The 24108-nt window shown below is 39.0% G+C and overlaps 1 protein-coding gene across 1 annotated transcript in view; it reads left to right on the top strand.

Annotated features, from left to right (window-relative positions):
* Positions 1-22254, top strand: part of LOC109622245 (protein phosphatase 1 regulatory inhibitor subunit 16B) — a 396202-nt gene extending 373948 nt beyond the window's left edge. Inside the window, exon 12 of the mRNA XM_062856265.1 lies at positions 19719-22254. Coding sequence (XP_062712249.1) covers positions 19719-20131 — 413 coding nt within the window. The 3' untranslated portion in view covers positions 20132-22254. The remainder of the gene's footprint in view (positions 1-19718) is intronic.
* Positions 22255-24108: the final 1854 nt, after the last annotated feature.

The following is a 24108-nucleotide window of genomic DNA, read 5'->3' as shown; positions in this document are numbered from 1 at the left end:
TATCTGACCAGAGCATACTCCCCTCTATCTCCATATTTTTTTACAGGATCTTGCAAACATTCTATCAAAAGTTTCTCTGTAATTCTGAAATGAATCCTGCTACAAAAAATCAAAAGGCTCTGATAGACAGAGGTTAATTTTCCCAAGTAACAATTTGCTGCTGTACAAACGTTTTTCCAACTATTTTAAAGCGGCCTTGATTTGAACAAAAGCCAAGCACAAGAGGTACAATCCTTTATTCAGCTCCTAAACATCTAATTTTGATGATTTTATTCAACCTTTACCAGAATTGAAGTTCATTGAAAGGCTGATTTAAGGCTTAATATGCGCTTAATCAGAAACCAATTAAATTTAATTATTGTGTAAAAATAAAAAAACAAAACTTTCGTTACCTTTTTACCATTTGCTAACTTACTATTTCCAGAAAAGATATTTAGGAATGTAAAAATGAATCTTTTAGATAACTAAGACTTGAACTCGGGCCTCCTGATTTATCGTCACTTACCTTAGCACATACACCACATACAATTGTATACCTGTCATCGAAATCATGAGCATTACTTGTTGTGTCTGAATAATCAAGAACTTTAGTTGAAATTAGTCTGTATTAACCCAGACAACCAGTAATCGTATAAGATGTTGCATAAGATGATAAAGTGGAGGCCATATGCGTGCATGCCTCCATTTAGGCTCATGGAAAATGTACGCATATCACCTCCACTTTAACATCTTATGCAACATCTTATACGATCACTGGCTGACTGGGAAGGCTGAAGAAGTGATGTGAACTCTACGAAAATTTGCTTTGGTCTACTGTCAAAAATTATTTGATTAATGGTTGAACAACAGATGATTAATTCTGCATATCGGTGTATGTTCTTAAGCTGGTTATACTGCCGTGAATCGCAAGTCAGTCCCATCTGCATTTTGGGCAAAATTGAGTTAATACCCGTTTTCAATCTTTCTGCCGATGATCTTTCAGCTACGTAAATAAAAATATATAATTTGTTCAGTAAAATCGAAAAACAACACCAAGTCAGATTCTCCCATAATGAAAAGTAATCGCAAGTCAGTCCCATTACGAACTTTTGTACCTTCCAATACAAAATTGATCAATGTTTTTGTTACTTTTAAATTTTCTACAGTTACCTCTTTACGTTCGAAACAATTTGTGAAAGTGTCACGATGATCGCATAAGTTTCCAAGTCACGACAATTTTTTTAAGTTTTTCATATTAATCGAATTTGAAAACTTCAGCGTCCGTTTTCTCAATGCCTACTTTTTACATATGGGACTGACTTGCGATTCACGGCAGTCTACAGATGAATAATATTCTATTCTACTTGATATCCTGGCATCTATGTATTGCTGACCAACATTTAGCTGTCATTGTGTTCAGCCACTGACGCCATTAATCAGCCAATCTTCATCTAGTACTGTCACTGATTAGCATTGATTGTTACTTGGGTATGCCGTAATGAAACTCGTATATAGCAACATATAATTTCCACCTTGGTCGATTTCACAGTAAATTATATAATGAATCTTTCAAGCGCTTTTTAAACTATTGAGCATATTATTATGAGAAATTCTCCAGATTTACTTACACAGAACCCATCTGGTGTTATCCTCAAAACACTTACATACATTGGTTGTAGGGTGACAAAGGGTATTATCGGCAGGTTTGTTCTCTTCGTCATGGGGCGGTTTTTGTGGGCTAAATTTCCTGAAATTTGAGCAAATAACTCAGCTTGGTTGGGAAGGGTTTGGGATAACGAAGAGAACAAAACTGCCGTGAAAATAACACGCTGTAAAGAACAAGCCAACAATCAATTTTTACAAGCAAAATAGCAAAGAATGTTTGTGCGCCACACAGCCACGCAGTTTTCCTTTTCCTTATATCTTTTCTTGGAATTTACTCTTGCAAATCAACCTCCTGTTAATTTTCTCCCTACGCATAGAATAGATTTTGTTGTTGTATGTTGCTTTGCTGCTTTTTATAATGACTCGTTTCATGACTCGTAAATACATTAAGTAATATTCTAATAATTTGTAACATCATTGTTTCTGATTGAGTTCTTGTTTCGCTACATTTTCTCTGTTGTGTTCTCTATTGTGCTCCAAATTTTATGAACATATTTTTTTACCCTGCCTTGTGTTTATTATATTTCTACTATCCTTCGCTTGCTACCACTTTCGGTTATAAATTTCAATCAAAATAACCCGCTGAATGGGGCTCTAAGCTTCTATGTTACACTGCGCTTAAGAGTATTTCGGGGGAAAGCTTCTGCTATATTCCTTACTATGTTATGGCTTTGTGAATATTATAAAATTCCTTTGTGCCAAACCCTTCTTTGCTTTGGTTCCCCGGTGGTCTTCCGGTACGTGTGTAAACATACACACACACCACCGGGTAGGATGTGTCCGTCTTCCAAACAGCTTGATAGGCAGTGTCGTCCACACATAGAATGAATTCGTCAATCGGACTTTTAGCTATATTTTATTTTCTTAAAATTGTGTAATATTTTTGCCCTTATTGGCATAATTGACGTAAATTTGATATCTAAAAAGTAGTATATTAGAATAACATTTTTTACCTCAAAAAGGTCTTATTCTCAAAAAAAATCATAACGATCGAAGGAAAAATCATGGTCGCCATGTCATAGGTAGACTTATACCACGATCGCCATATGCAAAAGTAAAACATAAGTACTTAGACAGACGACCATTTTCAGCACAATTTAAATTGATTTAAACCAAACCAAATAACGAAATAATAAAGTGTAGACAACTCTGTTTTTCAAAGGATACACCAGTCCGTTTTAATAGAGTTCACATGGGGTATGAACTGAAGGCGATTCTGTCGAGTATAGTTCAGTTCACTCCCGACAATGACGACGGCAACGATGGTGTCCATTAAAAACTTTCAACATAGGTTTACAGTGTCCCCAATAGTGGACGTGTCACCGGCCTTTAGTTCCGCATACGAAGCTACCCGAGCAAAGTGCTTTTTGAATATGAAAATATGAATTTATTTCGTGGTCCTTAGAATTCTTGAAAATTAAGACCGTATGACTCCAATTCAGTTAAAGGGTATTTAAAATAAATTAATAATAATAAGGATAAATCCCAGATGAAATCTCCCCAAACAGGTCCTAATTAGGCCTAAAATTGTTGGACATAATGAACATTTAAAAGAATGGCAAATTATGTTAATCTTCCTGATACCTTACATCTCAAATCCCTCCTCAAAGAAGATTTTGATGTTTTTAAAGAATTTCAGAAACATGTGTTTTAAAAACGAACTTCATTTTGATAGGGATTGCTTGCCGCATCTCAAGCCCCATTGATGATGACCACGATCCTTCCTTCCTTTGCAAATACAGCTGACGAGTTGTGACTGACCGTCGCATCGGTCGGGGCCGGAGTAGTGTCGGTAGGTGGCAAATTTACATAACTTCCCACAATGGACACAGTACGTACGTACTCCGCATGGTCTGGTCTGGCTGGACTGTGGACATCATTTGTTTGGACATGTCGTGTCCTGCCTTGTGTTTATCTTTTACGTTTGTCGGTGTGTATGTGTATGGGAACCGAACCAAGTGGGGGTTTGAGCTCAGTCCGTTTTCAATGGTCGGTCGGTCAGTTGGCCGGTCATTCGAGGCCCTTAACCGAGTGGACAAGCCATTATATGGGAAAGGATGGGTCTTGTCCGTTGTCGTCGATGATAATGATGTTTGTAGGGAATATGTTAATGGACAGACATTCGAGGGAGAAATTTAGGGCAGGGTAGTTGATTTATAATTCGCATATTTTCCATAGCTTTTTGACCTTTTCAATTTGAATGGAATTTCCGTTATCTAAAAGAATATCCATGTTTAGAGTGATCCGATGTTGAGATATTTGGCGTGATGATATCATGGAGATTCCACGGAGCTTGATTTTCAGAATCAAAGCATGTTGAAAGCAACTACTAAGCATTGTAAACGAGAGCGAGGTAAATTTGATAATATATTATACTTTTATCACATCACGGTGTCCACTCTCTGAGCGGATATTGAAGATAGGGATCAGACGGAACTGAAAGTAAGAAAATCTGTTTTATCGCAGACGTACTGAAGAAAGTCTTAAATTCATTGTGGAGACATAAATAGCGTTCTAGTCAACCACAAATTGAAAATAATTGTGTGGACGAAATTTTATATTTACATAAATGGAATCAAAATTTAATAATTATTTATTTATTTGTTGACAATGATTGTATAAAGTTGTAATTTTATGCCAAATAAAATTTTTCAAATTTAGATTTTGTTTCATATAGTCGTCTCGGATCGTATAAGGTGCTGGATGGAATAGCCCAGATAGAATCGTAAAAAAATCATATTTACGGAGCTTCAAGCTGCAATATCTCTAGCGTCATACATAGGGAATCGCGCCACTTGGGCGGTGGCTTCTATATTCGTCTGTTTTCCACTATAACTCTGTCAAATTTGAACCAATTGACACAACTTTTGGAATGTGGTGAGATAGGTATAGTATTTACCCGTGTACAACATTTCAAGTCAATTGGTTCAAAATTGACTGAATTATAGTGGAAAACAGACGAATATAGAAGCCACCGCCCAAGTGGCGCGATACCCTATGCGCAACTACTGCAATGTATTCGCATAGAAAAGTTCCAAAATATTACTAGTGGAATAGATTTCCGTGTCTTTCACGTTTCGCTTTTCTGGTGACCGTCATTCTTCTCATGGCTGCTGGTACATATGGAGGTAATCCATCTTCTAAAGGAAGATTTACCGTGCGTGATGGCGCAGAGCTTTTGCAAGGTAAAGGAAGCTTCATATGCAAGCGTATACCATGGAAAAGGATTTTCCCTTCAGAGCGATTCCAAGCGACAGCATCAAAATTAAGGAAATTTTTTAATTCATAATTTTCTATTGAAGTGAAACTTTGCACAGTTTTTCAGCTCCATCTAAATCGCCATTTTTCGATATCAAATTTTTATTTTGAATCACGACTAACTTTTTAAAAGGGTTTATGCGAAAATGGTTCAAAAATATTCAAAAATCTGCACAACCAAAATGGTTCGTTCGATTGCTATGAATTTTTCAGCAAAGTTAGATAACTAAATGGTGATTCCTAAGAAAATATACACTGTAAAAAAACATCTTTTTTAACTTTAAAAAATATCATTTTTGTCACAAAAACTCAAATATCTCAAAACCCTATCTTTTTACCAACGTAATTTTTTTAGGGAAGACGGTCCATTGTATTAGCAATCTACCATACAAATTTGGTGATGGTAAACTAATAAACAAAAAAGTTATAACATTTCAAACATTTCACAATTTTCACATTTGGTAAATATTTTTTTCTGTGTAAATTATTTCGGTCCGAAATCGCAGTTTGATGCTGATTTTATCGTTCAGCAAAGTTAGATAACTAAATGGTGATTCCTAAGAAAATATACACTGTGAAAAAAAAATCTTTTTTTAACATTAAAAAATATCATTTTTGTCACAAAAACTCAAATATCTCAAAACCCTATCTTTTTACCAACGTAATTTTTTAGGGAAAACGGCCCATTGTATTAGCAATCTACCATAAAAATTTGGTGATGATAAACTAATAAACAAAAAAGTTATGACAATTCAAACATTTAACAATTTTCACATTTAGTAATAACTTTTTTTTAGTGTAAATTATTTCGGCCGGAAATCGCAGTTTGATGCTGATTTTATTGTTAATGGCATTGCGTGAGTAAAACAAGCTGTTTTTATTATGTACTAGCTGTCCCGGCAAACGTCGTTCTGCCTGCCTACTATGATTTTTGACATGCAGCTCCATAGGGACGTCCCCGGCGAAGTCATCTGTATGGGAGCCCCCCGTTCCAGAGACCGGAGAAGTCCCGCACCAAGCTAAGAACCTTCCCCGGCCCCAAAAATACCCACATACAAAATTTCACTCCGATCGGTCCAGTAGTTTTCGAATCCATAGCGGTCAGACAGACAGACAGACAGACAGACAGACAGACAGACAGACAGACAGACAGACAGACAGACAGACAGACAGACAGACAGACAGACAGACAGAAATTCATTTTTATATATATAGATTATGTATATTATATGTACAGTAATGTTCCGATTTTATCACGCCCTCCGCGCATTGGTCGTTTATTCATTAATTTGCTGTTACATTTGAGGACAAGTGTTTTCCCTCTTCTTCAAGATGAATGTTGAAAGCGTGTTTTGCAACGTTAAAAATATTGAAATGGGTATGGATGTTGAAGTATATTTCAAAGCATTTTTGAAAAGGGGCGTGATTAAATTGTTTAAAAAGATGTCGCTCATGGTACGGTGGCATGACTCTCTGCACTTAGCACTTCTGGCAATTTCTCAGTTGTCGTTTTCGAAATTTTCAAACTTCCTACGCCCTGCTTTACCGATGATATACAGATGGCTCGTTTGTCAAAGTCTAGACGGCAGGACGTGCAAATGCGTAAATTTGTATTCAATTTGGGCATAACCAGTCTCTTTTAGTTTATCTATGGTGCTTTCGGTGAGATTTCGTAACTCTTTTGAACATTTTTTTTTCATCAAACGGTCTACAAGAGAGCGTTGAGTTGAAGACCTTTGAGAAAGCGACTGATCATGTTGTTCGTTAGATTATAATAAACAAAATCACTTATTAGTTTTAACTGACTAGTTTGGTGTTGTTTGCTTGCCTGAAGAAAAAATTTAATATAAAATTTTTAATATCCATAGCGGTAGTATTTTTTTGCTTTTTCGTGAGCATTGGTATGGTATGTATACACACAAACAAACGTAACACTGACGAAATTTTCATTGACCACGCCTTTAACGATCATTTTGAATCTTGGTTGTGGCTTCCATAACCAGAAGAGTGCCCATCGTTTTTCTTTGCGTTTGACGTTTCACACTAGCGCCTTCTGATGACGATATTGCACAACGCAGTGTTTCGAGAAACATTTCCACCAGGTGATGGTAGTGTGAACTGGGCGATGGATTTTCACGAAAATTGTTCTAGGCGTTTCGTCTGTTTGTCTGTGGTATGTACCTCTCATGTATTTGTTGTTGTTGAAGTTACTCGCATTCTTCCGATCATAAAGTCTGTTCTCTAAGAGGTAATTTTTTTTTTTTGCAGATCAACTAGACGTATACGCGTATATATTAAACTTTTATTATGCAGCTTTCGTCTTAAAAATAAGTTTAATTCCATTTTTCTTATGATCAACAGCTTTTCAACACTATCAAGGGATTTTTTCACCAGTCACGTACAACAAAAAGTATGACACTCTCAATATTTTTGATCATAACACTGGATCGCGTCTAAGGGAGCATCGATTAAGTACGTCACGCTAAAATTGAGAATTTTCAACCCCCCCTCTCCCTTTCGTACGGGTTTTTCCTATACTTAATACATTGCTTGTCACACTTTCACAAACCCCCTCCCCCCTAGGACCGTGACGTACTTAATGGATGGCCCCTAAGTTTCAAATATAAACTATAGTAATTATGAATAATCAAACAAAAATATCATGAAAACAACTTGTTTAGTTCAGGTGGTAGCCTTTACAAGAAAATCAGCATCAAAATATATTTTTTTTTTGCTAGGTTTCTAGCTGCACTCTGAATAGAGTTGAAACCTCTACACTAGACCCGAAGATAGAAAAGAGTACGTAATCTTTCAGAAGCAGTTTGCCAGCCGTACGCGGAAAATGATATCCATTAAGACACTGTTGCCTACTGACTCAGAAAGTTACGGTAGAAGGTTGGAAAGTTTTCAATTGGTCAGTCAGTCAGGATTTGCCTATGTAGTGTTATGGTCACACGGTTTGTGTTTGTCTTCTTGTTTGATTTTGAGGTATGGTTCAATATGTTTTTTTTTTCTCGTGAAGTCAGTTGTCGTATGTTTGTTTTTTCCATCGAATCAATCGAGCCCTGTATGTTAAAATATAGTCGATCCTGTGTCAAATTATTTTCTTGATTTCGCTAATCGTTTTCTACTTCTCTGTGTTCCTCTCTTGTGTCCTTAAATTGTGATCAGTTCAAAACCCACAGAAACATGTAACTGAACTTCTGATATTTTTCTGTTGGTGTCATAATACCATCTAAGAGTTGAACAAAAATACGCCAAGTTGGTCAGTTAATTGCAATAAAATTTCAAAATAATAAAGATTGCATGTCAACTATTATGTATTCATCCCCCTACAAATACTATGAAAACAATTAAAATTCGTTCAATTGTCCTACATAAACCATGTCATTTTCTCAAGCGTAGCCTAGAAATGTCAACCTAGTCATACACAAGTAACGTTGTTCAGTAAATAAAAAGCAGTCAGTTTTTGTCCAAAATGTCACGTCGAACGCATTGACGTCAACAATGCGTTTAAGTGTTCGCATGTTAGCTTCGAATCTATCAGCACAATTAAGTGCTGCAAATCTCCTTCCCACTATTAATTCTTCGGTCGATTTTAATTGCTTTATTTAAAGAAAATATGACCAACTAACATTGTAAAAATTCGAAAAAAGCGACTCTGACATTAATTAATTACTAATCCAAATCAACCGAGAAACGTGGGAAATAGAGCCCAAACAACATTTTGAAGTCAGTTGGCTGTAAAAGGTTCCAAAACCTGTCACAAATCCTATAATACTTTTATTAGGATTTGTAACGATCTTCAAAACCTTCTTATATCCAACCGACTTGGAACTATTGCTTGGGAATAGACTCTACTGAGCCCCGGCGGTTCCTCCGTGTTTATCGAGCATGTCTGATGCATATGATCAGCCATACTCCATCTGCAGCAGCCGGTTCGTGATGAACCGTTGGAGGCGCATTGAAGTGTTAAAAAAAGGTGATATGTTTCACTAAAGAACACTACATTACAATAACCAAAATGAAACTCCTTCACTTTAATACCGTCAACCCCTGCGAACTTGGCCAGGGAATAAAATCAGCATCAAAATATAACTCTCGAAATAATTTACACAGAAAAAAAATTTTTTTTTTGTTACTAAATGTAAAAATTGTGAAATGTTTGAAATGTCATAACTTTTTTGTTTATCAGTTTACCATCACCAAAATTTTATGGTAGATAGCTGATATAATGGGTCATTTTCCCTAAAAAATTGACGTTGGTAAAAAGATAGGGTTTTGAGATATTTGAGTTTTTGTGACAAAGATCATATTTTTTAAAGTAAAAAAAGAAATTTTTTACAGTGTATATTTTCTAAGGAATCATCATTTAGTTATCTAACTTTGCTGAAAAATTTATAACAATCGAACAATCCGTTTTTGCTGTACAGCTTTTAGAATATTTTTGAACTATTTTCGCATGCACCCTTTTGAAAAGTTAGTCGTGATTGAAAATGAAGGTTTGATATCGAAAAATGGCGATTTAGATGAAATTGAAAAACTGTGCAAAGTTTCAGATATTTTTGAAATGGTCGCTCAGGATCGACTGACATGACTCCGTGGAATTCCTCTTCATGCATAGCTATGTTGGCGGCACGTGGTCGTGGACAGAAAAATTGCAACGTATTACCGTGGATCAAACCGTTTAATCCCTTATATATTTCAATTTAAGGAGAATATCGATATCGAGTACAATCGGATGAGTGGTAGTATTGATTATGCATAACCCAAGTAACAATTTCAATTCCTTTTAGATTTGACTATTTTTATGGAAGCTTTATCACAGCATGACCAATTCATGGAACATTTGTAGTTGTTTTTATCAAGAGAAAACCATCTTCGTTCGTTTTCGGTTTTTAAGTTGTCTTCAAGTTAATTTTGAAATTCGCGCATAAAACAACTGAATTTACAAGAGCATTGAATCTTATAATAAGTTTTAAGGCGTATTTGAAGTTATTTTCAACACATAACATCAACATATTTTATTAAAAGTTTATGCTTCGTTAATTCAAGTGCATTTCATCTGACTAATCCTCCTTTAAAAACATCTTGAAGCCTTCTATTCTTGAGCTAGAGCCATTAATCTGGAACAAGAACTATGCGAAATAATAATAAGACAACGAACTATTTTATCAATTCAAATAATGAATGTATCAAATTGGTTGAAAAACCTCGTTCTCATGCAAATATAAACACATAAACATGTTTGCTCACTGATAATTTAGTCATTCTTGTGCTAAAAAGTAATCATGTCAACGAAATAATGATTTTACGGCCAATCAAAAATGCGAGTAGCTGGCTGCTGTCGTCCTGCCTTCAACCAGTTCCTCACACAGGCCACAGCTATGCGAATCGAAAATGAAATGGGTACTTACTGTGACTCTGCTCAAGCTCATGCCAAAAAGTGTAGTTTTAATAAGTTGCACTTCACTATTAATTGTAAAAATACAGGGAAACAAAAAAGAAATAGCACATCTTGACGCGAAACACCGCGAAATGTGCAGAGACAACTTTCTAGCATCGAAAACGTAAACAAACATTTGTCAAAGGCTGTTACTCTTGAATAAAATGAATAAGTTTCATTTAAGACGAACAAATCTGCCTTAAGATCATAACTAGTAAAAACAATATTCAATAAAGGCTGTAGCTTTCATGCAAGGTGACTTGGTTCCATCATTGTTTTGAGGGGGTTGGGATTAAAGGTAATAACAATTGATAGCGGCTGCATGAGTTTTGTTCGCTTGGAACGGCAGCCATGTTTAGATAGAATTGAAAAAGTGGCGTAGCCTTTTGTTTTTATAGGAAATTTATGTCTTCGTATATTAATAATTGATATTATTTTTGGGGCGCTTTGTTATTTTCCTATGTTTTGGGAGTAGAATAACTAGCCACAGAAGTCCAATGTCGCGACTGTTCGTGTGACTAACATCTAGTTTGCCGCGCCCTTACAGCGTCAGCAGCGGTACTAGAAGTGTCAAGTTAATTTTGTTTACAATAACAAAAGGTCCTGTACAAGATGGAAACTTGAAAATAGTATAGTATTTCAATTAAAGTTATTAAAATAATTAAATAAGAAAAGTGGCTACAGCGCCATTGAAGTTCTAGTGTATTTCTATTGTTTTGGGCGGCATATTAACGAAAAAGTGGGTATGGCACGGAAAATTTTGATTCCCTGTCATCAATGATCTGTCATGCAATTTTAATGCTTTAGCCATTTCAATTTGATGAAAATTAATTTGCAGTTCAATTAACATTTCATCCATGAAACAAAATTTGTTTGCATCTGCATAATGCTTGGGTAAAAAACTTCATTTATTATGCACTGTTGACACTTTTGAGAAAGACAGCTATAAGATCAACATGCTTCAAGCTATTCTTGTTAAAGTTTCATGAAGTTCTTAAAATCAATCATCAATGCAAGTACATGAATACAACTAGTTTCAAAGCAGTCTTCGAAAGCAGCATTGAAGATCTCCTGAAGAGTGGGCCAGATTAGTCTTATGTTTGTTTTATGCCTATTTTATCTCGGATTTGCAGAACAAAGAGCTTTATTGCTAAGTTTTATTATTCTATCTTAGAAATTTCTTCAGGATTGCCACAAAAATATAATTGTTACTTGGGAATCGCTTTAATTAAATTTTGATAATAATTTTGAATCCCATTATTTCTCATTAAGACGAAATGGGAGCTCGAATATAATACACTTTTCTAACAAATCTCCATGTTTTGTTTTAAATAGGGAAAACCTTTTTTCGAACACTTATATCACCGAAAAAGCGCAAAAAATGGCGGCTTATAAAACATCATTGATGTTATTAAAGATGTCTTTCAGTACATTCCTATAACATAAAATTAAGTATTGAATACCGGTTACCCCCGTTGGTTTGACCTCATCTAATCTAAACACTTTTTAATTTGACCCCCTCTAATCTGCACATCGTTCAAACTAAAAATGATTCAAACGTCATTCTACTCATGGAACGGGATGAAACGGAACGCAGAATCAAAACAAAACAGCAAAAAGGGTTACTGTTGGAGATGGCCATAGTCTGTATATAGAATAACAAATTGTCTAACCAACCCCATTATCCCTTGCTCCCTATAAATGAGCGAGAGAATGAGTGACCACGAAGATAGGCGATGGTCAAGCGACAACGCTGTACAAGCAGCAAAAATTGTAAATAGTAATCAGTAAGCAAATACACGTTGAATTGGACACTACGTTCGATCTTGTTCTCGTCCCATTTCTCTGGTCGGTCGATGACTTTATCATAAGTTCGTTACCCCCGGTGCATGTGAAAACTGTCTCGGGTGTACTTAATCGCGAGTGAAGTGCTAATCGGTGCTAGTCAAAGACTAGCGAAGAAAATCCTTCGAAGAACGGCAAGGCGAGTATCGCCAACAGTTACCATCAGTGTGTTTTTCGATGCCCACAGGGTTACTAGAAGTTCAAATTAAAAAATGAACCCCGTTGGTTTGCATGAAGTGTCGTTCAGTAGTACGCCACAATACTCGGTTTGTGGCTGCCGCTCTCCATCCTCGGTCGCGCCCAATGCTCGCCAGGTCACGTTCCACCTGGTCCGCCCATCGTGCTTTCTGCGCTCCAAGCCTTCTTGTACCAACCGGATCAGTTGCAAGCACCAGCTTTGCAGGGTTGTTCTCCGGCATTCTTACAACGTGCCCTGCCCACCGTATCCTTCCGGCTTTGGCCACCTTCTGGATGCTGGGTTCGCCGTAAAGTGCAGCGAGCTCGTGGTTCATCCTTCTCCGCCACACACCGTTCTCTTGCACACCGCCGAAGATCGTCCTTAGAACGCGTCGCTCGAAAACTCCGAGTGCTTGCAGGTCCTCCTCGAGCATGGTCCATGTCTCGTGCCCGTAGAGGATCACCGGTCTTATTAGCGTTTTGTACATGGTGCATTTGGTGCGTGGGTGAATCTTTTTCGACCGCAGTTTCTTCTGGAGCCCGTAGTAGGCCCGACTTCCGCTGATGATGCGCCTTCGAATTTCACGGCTCACGTTGTTGTCAGCCGTCAGTAAGGATCCGAGGTAGACGAATTCCTCCACCGTCTCGAAAGTATCCCCGTCTATCGTAACACTACTACCCAGACGGATCCGGTCGTGTTCGGTTCCGGCTACCAGCATGTACTTTGTTTTTGAGGCATTCACCACCAGTCCGACCTTTGCTGCTTCGCGTTTCAGGCGGGTGTACAGCTCTGCCACCGCTCCAAATGTTCTTGCAATAATGTCCATGTCGTCCGCAAAGCACAAAAATTGACCGGATTTTGTGAAAATCGTTCCCCGGCTGTTGAGCCCGGCTCTTCGCATCACACCTTCCAGGGCGATGTTGATGAGTAGGCATGAAAGTCCATCACCTTGTCGTAGTCCCCGGCGAGATTCGAATGAACTGGATAGTTCATCCGAAACCCTTACGCAGTTTTGCTTACCGTCAATCGTTGCTTTAATCAGTCTAATCAGCTTCCCAGGAAAGCCGTTTTCGTCCATGATTTTCCATAGATCTGCGCGGTCGATCGATGAACAGGTGGTGCGTTGGGACCTGGTATTCACGGCATTTCTGGAGGATTTGCCGTACGGTAAAGATCTGGTCCGTTGTCGACCGGCCGTCGATGAAGCCGGCTTGATAACTTCCCACGAACTCATTTGTTTTAGGTGACAGACGACGGAAGATGATCTGGGATAGCACTTTGTAGGCAGCATTCAAAATAGTCATCGCCCTGAAGTTCCCACATTCCAAATGGTCGCCTTTCTTGCGAATGGGGCAGATTACCCCTTCCTTCCACTGCTCCGAGTCCGGTAGCTATTCGGTTTCCCAGATCCTGACTATCAGCCGATGCGACAGGTGGCCAACTTTTCTGGGCCCATCTTGATGAGTTGAGTTGCGATACCATCCTTACCAGTTGCTTTGTTGGTTTTGAACTGTTGAATGGCATCCTTAACTTCCCTCAGCGTGGGAGTTGGTTCATTTCCTTCCTCCGCTGCACTGGCGTCGTCGCTTCCTCCGTTGCCGTGGTCTCCACACCATTTAGTTGCTGATTGAAGTGCTGCTTCCACCTTTTGATCACCTCACGTCCGTCCGTCAAGAGGCCTCCGTCTTTATCCCTGCATATTTCGGCTCACGGCGCGTAGCCGTTGCGGGATGCGTTGAGTTTCTGATAGAACTTCCGTGTTTCTTGGGAACGGCACAGCAGTTCTATTTCTTCGCACTCCGCTTCTTCCAGGCGGCGCTTTTTCTCCCGAAAGAGGCGGGTCTGCTGTTTCCGCTTCGGTTTGTAACGTTCCACGTTCTGTCGGGTCACTTGCTGCAGCATTACCGCCCGTGCTGCGTTTTTCTCCTGCAAAACCGTGCTGCACTCTTCGTCGAACCATTCGTTCCGTCGATTCCGTTCCACGTACCCGATGATGCTCTCGGCTGCGTCGTTGATGACTGCTTTCACTGTACTCTAGCAGTTCTCTAGAGGGGCCTTATCGAGCTCGCCCTCGTCTGGTAGCGCGGCCTTGAGATTCTGCGTGTATGCTGAGGTGACATCCTATTGTTTCAGTCGCTCTAGGTTCAACCTAGTAGGTTGTACCGTGGCGGTCGCCGGTACCGTACATTGTTGATGACGGAAAGTTTTGAGCGCAGTTTGACCATCACCAGATAGTGGTCGGAGTCGATGTTGGCGCCACGATAGGTCCTGACGTCGATAATGTCGGAGAAGTGCCGTCCGTCAATCAGAACGTGGTCGATTTGAGATTCCGTCTGCTGTGGTGATCTCCAGGTGTAACGATATGGGAGGCTGTGTTGGAAAAAGGTGCTACGTATGACCATATTTTTGGAGGCGGCGAAATCAATGAGTCGTAGGCCGTTTTCGTTCGTCTGCTGGTGGGCGCTAAACTTACCAATCGTCGGTCTGAATTCCTCCTCCTGGCCTACCTGAGCGTTCAAATCTCCTATGATGATCTTGACGTCGTGGCTTGGGCAGCGATCGTACTTTGATCGTACTCGCGTTCGAGCTGCGCGTAAAATGCGTCCTTGTCATCATCAGTGCTTTCGGAGTGTGGGCTGTGCACGTTAATTATGCTGATGTTGAAGAATCGGCCCTTGATCCTCAACCTGCAAATTCTTTCGTCGATCGGCCACCAACCGATCACGCGCCTCTGCATATCACCCATCACGATGAAAGCTATTCCCAGCTCGCGTGTGTTGCCGCAGCTCTGGTAGATGGTATGATTACCTCTAAACGTTCGCACCATGGATCCTGTCCAACACACCTCCTGCAGCGCTACGATGCCGAACCCGCGGTGCTTCAGTAGATCGGCGAGTAAGCGGGTGCTCCCAATGAAGTTGAGAGATCGGCAGTTCTACGTACCGAGTTTCCAATCGCAAGTCCTTTTTGTTCGCTGGGGTCGTTGCCGTTGGTCTCGATTCGTATTATTCTGTTGCTGATTTTCCGTTACAATGGTTTTTTACGGCTGGCTCGTAGGGCCTGACACCAACCCCCTACTTTCTGGAGGACCATAGTGCACAGTTGAGCTTAGAGTCCATCCCTGGCACTCGGACGTAGATCAACCGCCCGTAACATGGGGATCAGACGCTGTTGTGAGCCGCTCCTCCTGGAGAACAGACGCTCAGGTTTGCCGAAGCAAACCCCCCTTCCCTGTCAGCCTACGACCAAAGTTCCCACCGGGATTGGTTACCCGATCTTCCCTAAGGTTGCTCATAGTTTCCAGCCGGTACCACGAGAAGGTAGGGATAGGAGTTGCTGGGTAGAGGCTAGTGGATCACAATGGGATCTGAATTGCGCAGCATACCCAGTCTTTTCAGTGTAATTTGCCAGTTATTCCTCCTTCCTAAATTCGTTTTTAGGTTTACCAGAGAATTGTTCAGGAATTGCTCTAGGATTTCCATTGAAAGTTCCCACATAAATGTGTCCCCAAATTTATTCAGGGATTTTTGCGAGAAAATCCTGCAAGAATCCCTCCAGAGATTCTTGCGTTACTGTTTCCAGTGATTAAGGCAGGAAATTCTTTAAAGGGTGTCCCGAGCAGAAGAAAATATCAACAGCATAATAAAATATGTTATTTTGGCCTAATAACTGTATAATGGAATCAGTAATTTTTATGTTATTAGCATAACATATTGTGTTATAAACTTGTCTGTCATAAGCGGCAAAATAACAAATATCATAATAATAAAATGTTCCTGGAACACTAATTCAATAACATGTTTTGTTAAACCAATTACAACTTAATAACAGGAAATTTGTGAACTTGTTACTGTTGTGTTATTGTTCATCACATATTCGTACATTCTCTATAATAGAATAATAATCAAACTTGTTCTACAACAAAATATATTATTGAAATGTTATCTTTTGGATATATCCCAATAACTTGAACATAACAAAAAAAGATTGCCCAACAAAACATGTTATTAAAAAGATATATTTTGATAAGTTAACAATAACAAATTATGATATAAAACAGGCTATGTGATTATGTTATTATCAATTTGCTATTCTCCTCTGCTCGGGGTCCACGATGAAATTGGCACACAGAAAATATTGTATAACTTTTGATTGCGTTCGCCAAAATAGCTAATCTTTCGACCATGAATATATGTATGTAGCTAATACCATAAAATTTTCATTAAAATCGGTTGAGTATTGGCGCAGATATTGTCGATATTATAAAATGAGATTTTAGAAAATTTGGGCACCCATTTCAAAAAATTTCTTAGGCTATAACTTTTTTGTTACCTCATCAAAACGTTTGAAAATTTCACTCGATATTCTGAACATAGTATCAATTAAGTGGTAAAAATTTGATCGAAATCGGTTCAGTACTTTTCTAGTAAATATTCAAAGCTCAAATCGCTTCAAGGTAAATTTTAGGTACTTTTTGACCATTTTTAGTTCCGCTTGCACTATTTTGACTGTAGAACTGGTAACACTGTACCGAATTTTATAAAACTTTGACAGTATAAAATTGTCGTGTTAAACTGTTTACAGTGAAAATTTCAGCCATTTTTGTTGAGTACTTCCAAAGTAAGAGCAGTTTGAATTTCACTATATTAACCCTTCAGCGCGCGCGCTGTTGTAAAAAGTACAACACTACCAAAAAACCTCGCTTTTCGTATACAGCGCGAGCGCGGTGCAGTTTCGGATGCTCGATGGCGCGCGTCCTCGAAGGTTAAAAACCACATCTGCTTATTGTGACATAGTGCGACATACATGGCTATAACTTTTTAACGGTATGATCGAATTGAATGAAATTTTGACAAATTCCTTCTACATACATACTTTACGTACATAAAAATTTTCATTGAAATCGGTTCAGTATTTTTGGCGCCAGAGTTGAAACGGAAAAAAAGTGATATTTTCCCAAATGTTTGTTTGCACAAGATTCTCAAGTGGCAATGCCCTTGTTTCAACGTTATCTCCGCCAATACTCAACCGATTTGAATAAAAATATTATGGTATTAGCTACACATAATATAGTATTCATGGTCAAAAAATTAATTATTTTGGCGAACGCAATCAAAAGTTATACAATATTTTCTATGTTCCAATATCATCGTGGACACCCTTAAGATGTTTCTGCATGAGTTCATGCAGGAATTCCTTCAGGTTTTGCTCCAGATATTCCTCCATCCAGAATTTTATCCGGCATTTTCTCTAAGAATATCTACTATAGTTTTTCCAAGGGTTCTTTAGGAAATTTATTCAATAATAATTTATAGGAATTACTGCGGAAGTGCCTTTTGAAATATCTGAAAAGTTTTTTCTAGAGATCTTCTCCAGGTATTCCTATACGATTCTTGTTTCAGAAATTCCACCAGAGATACTTTTCTGAAATACTTTCAGAAAATCCTCCAGAAGCAGTTTCTCCAGGAGGTTCTTAAGAAATTCCTTCTAGAATTTGTTGAAGAAGAAATTCCTCAAGGGTACCTTTCCAGATATTTCTGCTGGAATGCCTTCTGAAATCCCTTTGAGAAAATATTGTTAGCTTCCGTGGTTTCTTCAAAATTTTGGGAAATTCAGGAATTTAAGCAAGGGATTTCTTCAAAAGCTCTTCCATGGAGTTTTTCAAAAAATTTCCTAAAAAATTGTCTATAGGGATTGATTCAGAAATTCTTCTCACGGTTTCTCCAAGATTTTTTTAAAGAAATTTCCACAAGGATTTTTTTAGAAATTGCTCTTGCAGTTCCATCAGAAATATCTTCTGGGATGTCTTTAGAGATCCCTGCAAAACTTGTTCACGAGTTTTTTTAAGAAATTGCAGAACAATTACTGAAGAATTCCTAAAGAAATCCCTGGAAGATTGTTTCACAAAATTCCTTAAAAACTTCTGAAGATACCTTTGGAAACTCCTAGGAGAAATTCTTCGATTTTTTTCAGAAATCCCTGAACAAAAATTCCTTAAGAAATTTCTGAAGTTATCTCTTGATCAATTCCTGCATGATCGTCTATGATTAGGGGGTTTAGGGGCATAATGGACACCCTAAGCAAATGTGTCGATTTGTGGAACTGGAGCATTCAAAAGTCAATAAAGACTATCTGATGTCCTCCCAAATGAATTTTCGTCATTATTCTGAAATCAACTTCGGATGAAATTCGATCGAGCAATAGAACTTCTGTAGATTTTTTAAGATATCTGTTGGGATTTCTTCACAAACTTTTTCAGCTATAATTTTCTCAAGAAATTTCTGTATTTTTTTTAAAGTTCACTACAAATTTGTGAAGAATCGGCCCTTGATTCTCCATCTGCACATTCTATCATCGATCGACCACCAACCGATCATGCGCCTTTGCATGTCGTCCGTCACATACATCATAAGACGTATATTTGAATATTTCCTAAGTTATAAACCATTAGAGATAGAATTTTGGTTTTCATTGCTTCAAACAACTTTGTTGAACATTATTTATGTAACTCTTCAGAAGTCATCATTTATCTGGCACTGAAGCTTTAGACATGGATATTTTTATATTTGTTGGCTCTGGATCCATTGTGCTCTGGTTCAATTGTAAATATAGCATCCATCGTTTGAGGAATACCTCCTCAATAATGTGCCCGCATCAATGTATAATGAGCATTTCGTAGTTATTTATTCTGCATGATCGCTTACCAGTTCGCTTTTTAAGTATTTGTTAGCGCCGCTTTACTGTTATTATTGTTATTAGAATAGTAGAAGAATTACGTTTCTTGAAAAAGATTCGAATACGGCTATTATTGAGGTTTTAACTGATTGAGTAAGTGCAAAAGCATACATTTTCAAAACCATTGAACTTTTTTTCTTATATACATTTTGTAACAATTGGTTTCAATTAACTATAAGATGCATAAAAGACAGGTTTGGCAACGCTGGAACTATTCCAGTGTTGCCAAAGTGCGTTGTGATTGTTTGAATGTTCACTAAATCAAAAAAGGTTATTTTAACATAGAAACATTTCAACTCAATTGCCAATTACGGTTTTTTTAAGTCGTTGAAAGCAATTAGTTGATCTGAAAAGTTTGATATGTTGATTTCACTAATAATAGTTATGACCTCAATATTGTCGTGAATCCAATACCAAATTTTGTAAAAAGCAACAAGCAAAAACAAAGTTTTTTCTCTTTCTTTTCCACCATTCACCACCCACCCCACCTCCCATCCATCCAACCCACCCCACCGACATTGGACACCCCCCTCCACCCCCTCCCCCGTGGTTCAAATTAAAACCCCAAACTTCAAAAATCATCTCACCAATCATAAGATCCATCTGTCGCAGGAACCTTAGCCGATCTGAAGAAGCACCGCTCGCAGAACCGATCCAGCGTGAGTCCGGAAAATGGATCGCTCCTGAGTGCGCAGAGTCTGGGCAGCCTGACGACCGGCCCCAACGGACAACCCCTGGAGCTGTCACTGGTGTCGACGACGGCCTCCTCGGATCACCCGTATTCGTCGTTGCATGGCAACGGAAACGGCAGTCTGGTGGTCGACAAATCCGCCGGTATTTCCACGGTGAGCTCTTCCGGGAACGGTTCACTGGTGATGGGAGGCGGAACGGCAGCGACGGCAGTGGCAACGGTTGGCGGTACTGAGACGGGAACGCCCAGTGGGACGCTGAACAAGTTCAGCGGCAATACCAGTGACGTGGTTAGCGACAGTACTCGGTCCAGACGCTGTTGTGTGGTGATGTAAGGTAAGTCGTCAGCTGACAGTTATAAGTGTATACGTCATATCAAAGCAAGCTGGAAGAAGTGGGCGTGGCGAAGCAACAAGGAAGAGCAATACACCACTGAGAAGAAGAGAAGTGGATCTAGCCCTAGCTAAACAAGTGAGATAGAGTAGGGTAGGATTATGTAGCTGGAAAGCAACTGAAAGTTGTGATATATACGATTTGTGGTTTACACGTATTATTTTTTCATATAGGTTAGGCTCGACTTTTTTCGCGCGCGTTTTCTTGCTTGCTCCTCCCCATCGTGGAGATGTAGATATCTATTTGTATAAATTGTGTAGTAATTGTTGTGTATAGGTTATTGTACATGATCATTATATTGGCCTTTATTTGTTTCGTCCTTGCTCCGACATTGTCTTCCCCGGTGGGTAACAGAATGCGGTTTACCATCGGCTTCAAAGTTTTTGAAACACTACAAGTAGAAACACAGAACGCAGTATTCAAGAATAGTACTTAACCTCTCAGATTCATCATTACACTGTCGGTATTAGCTAGGTTTTTTCGCCTGTATTTTTTTCATGGTCTATTTACTTAAAACTGTTTAGTCTTGTCAAAGCAAAATGTCAAAGATAGCATGCGAATAGCAACGTATACAATATCAACCCATCCAAGTGTCGATTGTGTCTCCAAAGTTCAAAGCTTGAATAAATTGTACCATATTTTGTGAACTACCCTGAGTTTCTTTAAACTATTTCTACGTCTTTACTTACTATTGGAAGTCTTTTTTAAAACTGTGATAAAACTTAAGTTGTGAACAATTATTTGTTCCATTAAATTTATTACCGAATAACGTGTCATGATTTCTGAAGCATCCAATCAACTTCATGGAGTCAAGTTTGTAGTTTCTTCCAAAATTAGCGTGGTTCTCCTGAAATCTTGCGATCTTTAAGTTTTATAAAGGTATCAAAACCGTTTTTATGTTGAACCCTTTGATCTGATCATTAGAACAGCCTTTTAGTCAGATCTTTTTTAAAAAAGTGTAATAGTGTGACACTCCTACCAAAAACAAGCAACACTTTGAACTCGAGGCCCTTCTGGACACTTGGATACATTAAACACAATATCATCCATCAAATAGCAACATAGTCTGATTAGGCGTCTAGTACGCATGTAAATACACAGTGAAAAAACTTCAATAAACACCAATAAACACACACAATTACCGATTCAATTACAAGAAGCACTTGAACCGATACCTAAATAGAATATGAACAATAAAAGCATCACTTTCAACTGGTTCAAATGTGGTACGATCGCTGATGGAAACAGAGAAATTATATTTACATAGCTCCTCCCAAACGTTACGAATAGAATATTACTATTTTGAGTTTTATTACGGTTATCAAAAGCCACATGTGGTTTTATAAGCGTAATAAAACCAAACATCTTGCTCGGGATGGAACACCTAATCCAAGTGACGTTGAGATTATATACAGAAACCGGTAACATAGATCCAATACACATACATTCACTTGAAACTTCTGGTTCAACCCGTTCGAACAGGTTCGTTCGTAACTGTGACAGTTGTTAGGTCTTTCAAAAAAAAAACACTCATTTCCTCTTAACTAGTTATTTAGTTGTTAATCATTCAAAGAAGATACTTAATCAGTAGAAGATGGAACCAATGATTTTTTTTTTAGTTAAATTGTTAATGGATCCGAACCGAATGATACGAAGAATACTTAAGATTATTATTATTATTATCATTTAGTTAGTTATCATCAATCGTAAATATTGGTTAATTTGGTTACAACTATTGTATGCCGCGCAGCGCAAGCTTACACCAGTTCAGTTTTAGGTTTTCGTTTAGTAGTTTTTGTTGCAACTTCTCACACCCTGAATATACCGTATTCGATCCACACGATTAGTCAAATGCAAATACACATTTACAATACACATACACTCACAAGTGAATCGCAACACGAACACAAGCATATAAACAGACTCACACACACAGAAAGAGCAAGAGAGGAGAGCAGTGAAGATCGAAGCAAACCCGAATCGTTATCAGAGAAAAACTTAAGATGAACAGTAAAGATGAAAGAGAAATATATTTCAATCGATTTATTGGAAAATGTTTAGATAAGTGGTAGAAAGTTTCAGTGTGCTGAAACAATCCGAACGTTCTTGTGCGTAACCTCATGAGGTACTCTATACAGCCTACATATGTTTAACAGCCTATCGGTAGCAACTGAAACATAACTGCAGCATACCAAAGTCAGGTATCATACCAAGACAAGGTATTGGCTACTTACCTTACCGATCAGACTAAGGCCTGAGTGTCCTCTGCTGTACGTATGAGTCATCTCCATTCTACTCGGTCCATGACTGTGTGTCTCTAGTTCCGCATCTAGCTCGCTGCGCACCACGTCTTCTTGTACCGGTCGGACGACTCTCGAGAACCATTTTAGTCGGTTTGCTTTCCGACATCCTGATGACGTGACCCGCCCATCGTAGCCTCCCGATTTTCGCGGTGTGGACGATGGATGGTTTTCTCAGAAGCTGATGCAGTTCGTGGTTCATTCGCCTTCTCCAAGTCCCGTCTTCCATCTGCACTCCGCCGTTGATGGTACGCCGCACCTTCCGTTCGAAAACTCCAAGGGCGCGTTGATCTTGTGCACATAGAGTCCATGTTTCATGCTCATAGAGGACTACCGGTCTAAGGGAGCATTAATTACGTCACGTTAAAATTGGGAATTTTCGACCCAACCCCCCTCCCCCCTTCGTACGGGGTTTTCCTATACTTAACACATTGCTTGTCACACTTTTACAAACCTCCCCCCATCCACCCCTAGGACCGTGACGTACTTAATGGATGGCCCCTAATCAGTGTTTTGAAGATAGTTAAACTCGTGTGACGGCAAACTTTGTTCGATCGTAGAGTTCTGCGGAGTCCAAAGTAAGCACGATTTCCTGCCACAATGCGCCTCTGATTTTTTCTGCTGGTTTCGTTGTCGGCGGTCACCAGTGAGCCCAAGTACACGAATTCTTCAAACGCCTCGATTTCATCACCGTCGATATAAATTCGGAGTGGCGGGCGCTGTGATTCCTCCCTGGAGCCCTTTGCTATCATGTACTTTGTCTTCGACACATTAATGACTAATCCGATTCGCCTGGCTTCACTCTTTAGTCGGATGTACGTTTCCGCCATCGTCTCAAATTTACGAGCAATATTACCAATATCATCAGCGAAACCAAGCAGCTGAACGGACTTCGTGAAAATCGTCCCACTCGTGTTTATCCCCGCTCTTCTTATTACACCCTCCAAAGCAATGTTGAACAGCAAGCACGAAAGACCATCACCTTGCCGTAACCCTCTGCGAGATTTGAAGGGACTCGAGAGTGTCCCTGATACTCGAACTACGCACATCACTCGATCCATCGTCGCCTTGATCAACCGTATCAGTTTATCCGGGAATCCGTATTCGTGCATAATCTGCCATAGCTTGTCTCGATCGATTGTACCATACGTCCATTTAAAATCGACGAACAAGTTGTATTCGCGGCATTTCTGCAACACCTGGTGGATGGCGAACATCTGGTCTGTTGTAGCGCGTTCATCAAATTTTGCTTTGTTTTTGGTTCATTTCGGTAAAGAGCATGATGCTTTCCACCGATGGCTGGAATTTCTGTAGAAAGTCATTTCGTGATCCCTTTAGAGATTTCACCAAGGATCTCCTTAAAATCTGCCTGTGATTTCTCCAGGGATTTCTCTTAGAATTTCCCGGGTTACTGCTGGGATTCCTCCGGAAATTTTCAGGATTTTTTGCTAAGATCGAGCATTTTTACCTGAAGTGATTACACGCAAAACTCGATGTACACAGCGCAAGGAATAACTTTCACGCAGCGACCGAAAAGACGATAGAATTTTCACGCAAATTTGTGTAACACCGGATCAGCACATTTTTTGTGTTGATCAAGTCGTACACAAATATGAGTG

The sequence above is a fragment of the Aedes albopictus genome, chromosome 3 (assembly GCF_035046485.1).
Source record: "Aedes albopictus strain Foshan chromosome 3, AalbF5, whole genome shotgun sequence".
Taxonomy (NCBI): domain Eukaryota; kingdom Metazoa; phylum Arthropoda; class Insecta; order Diptera; family Culicidae; genus Aedes; species Aedes albopictus.
Note: the sequence above shows the minus strand (reverse complement) of the source record. Positions and strands in the feature narration are given on the sequence as shown.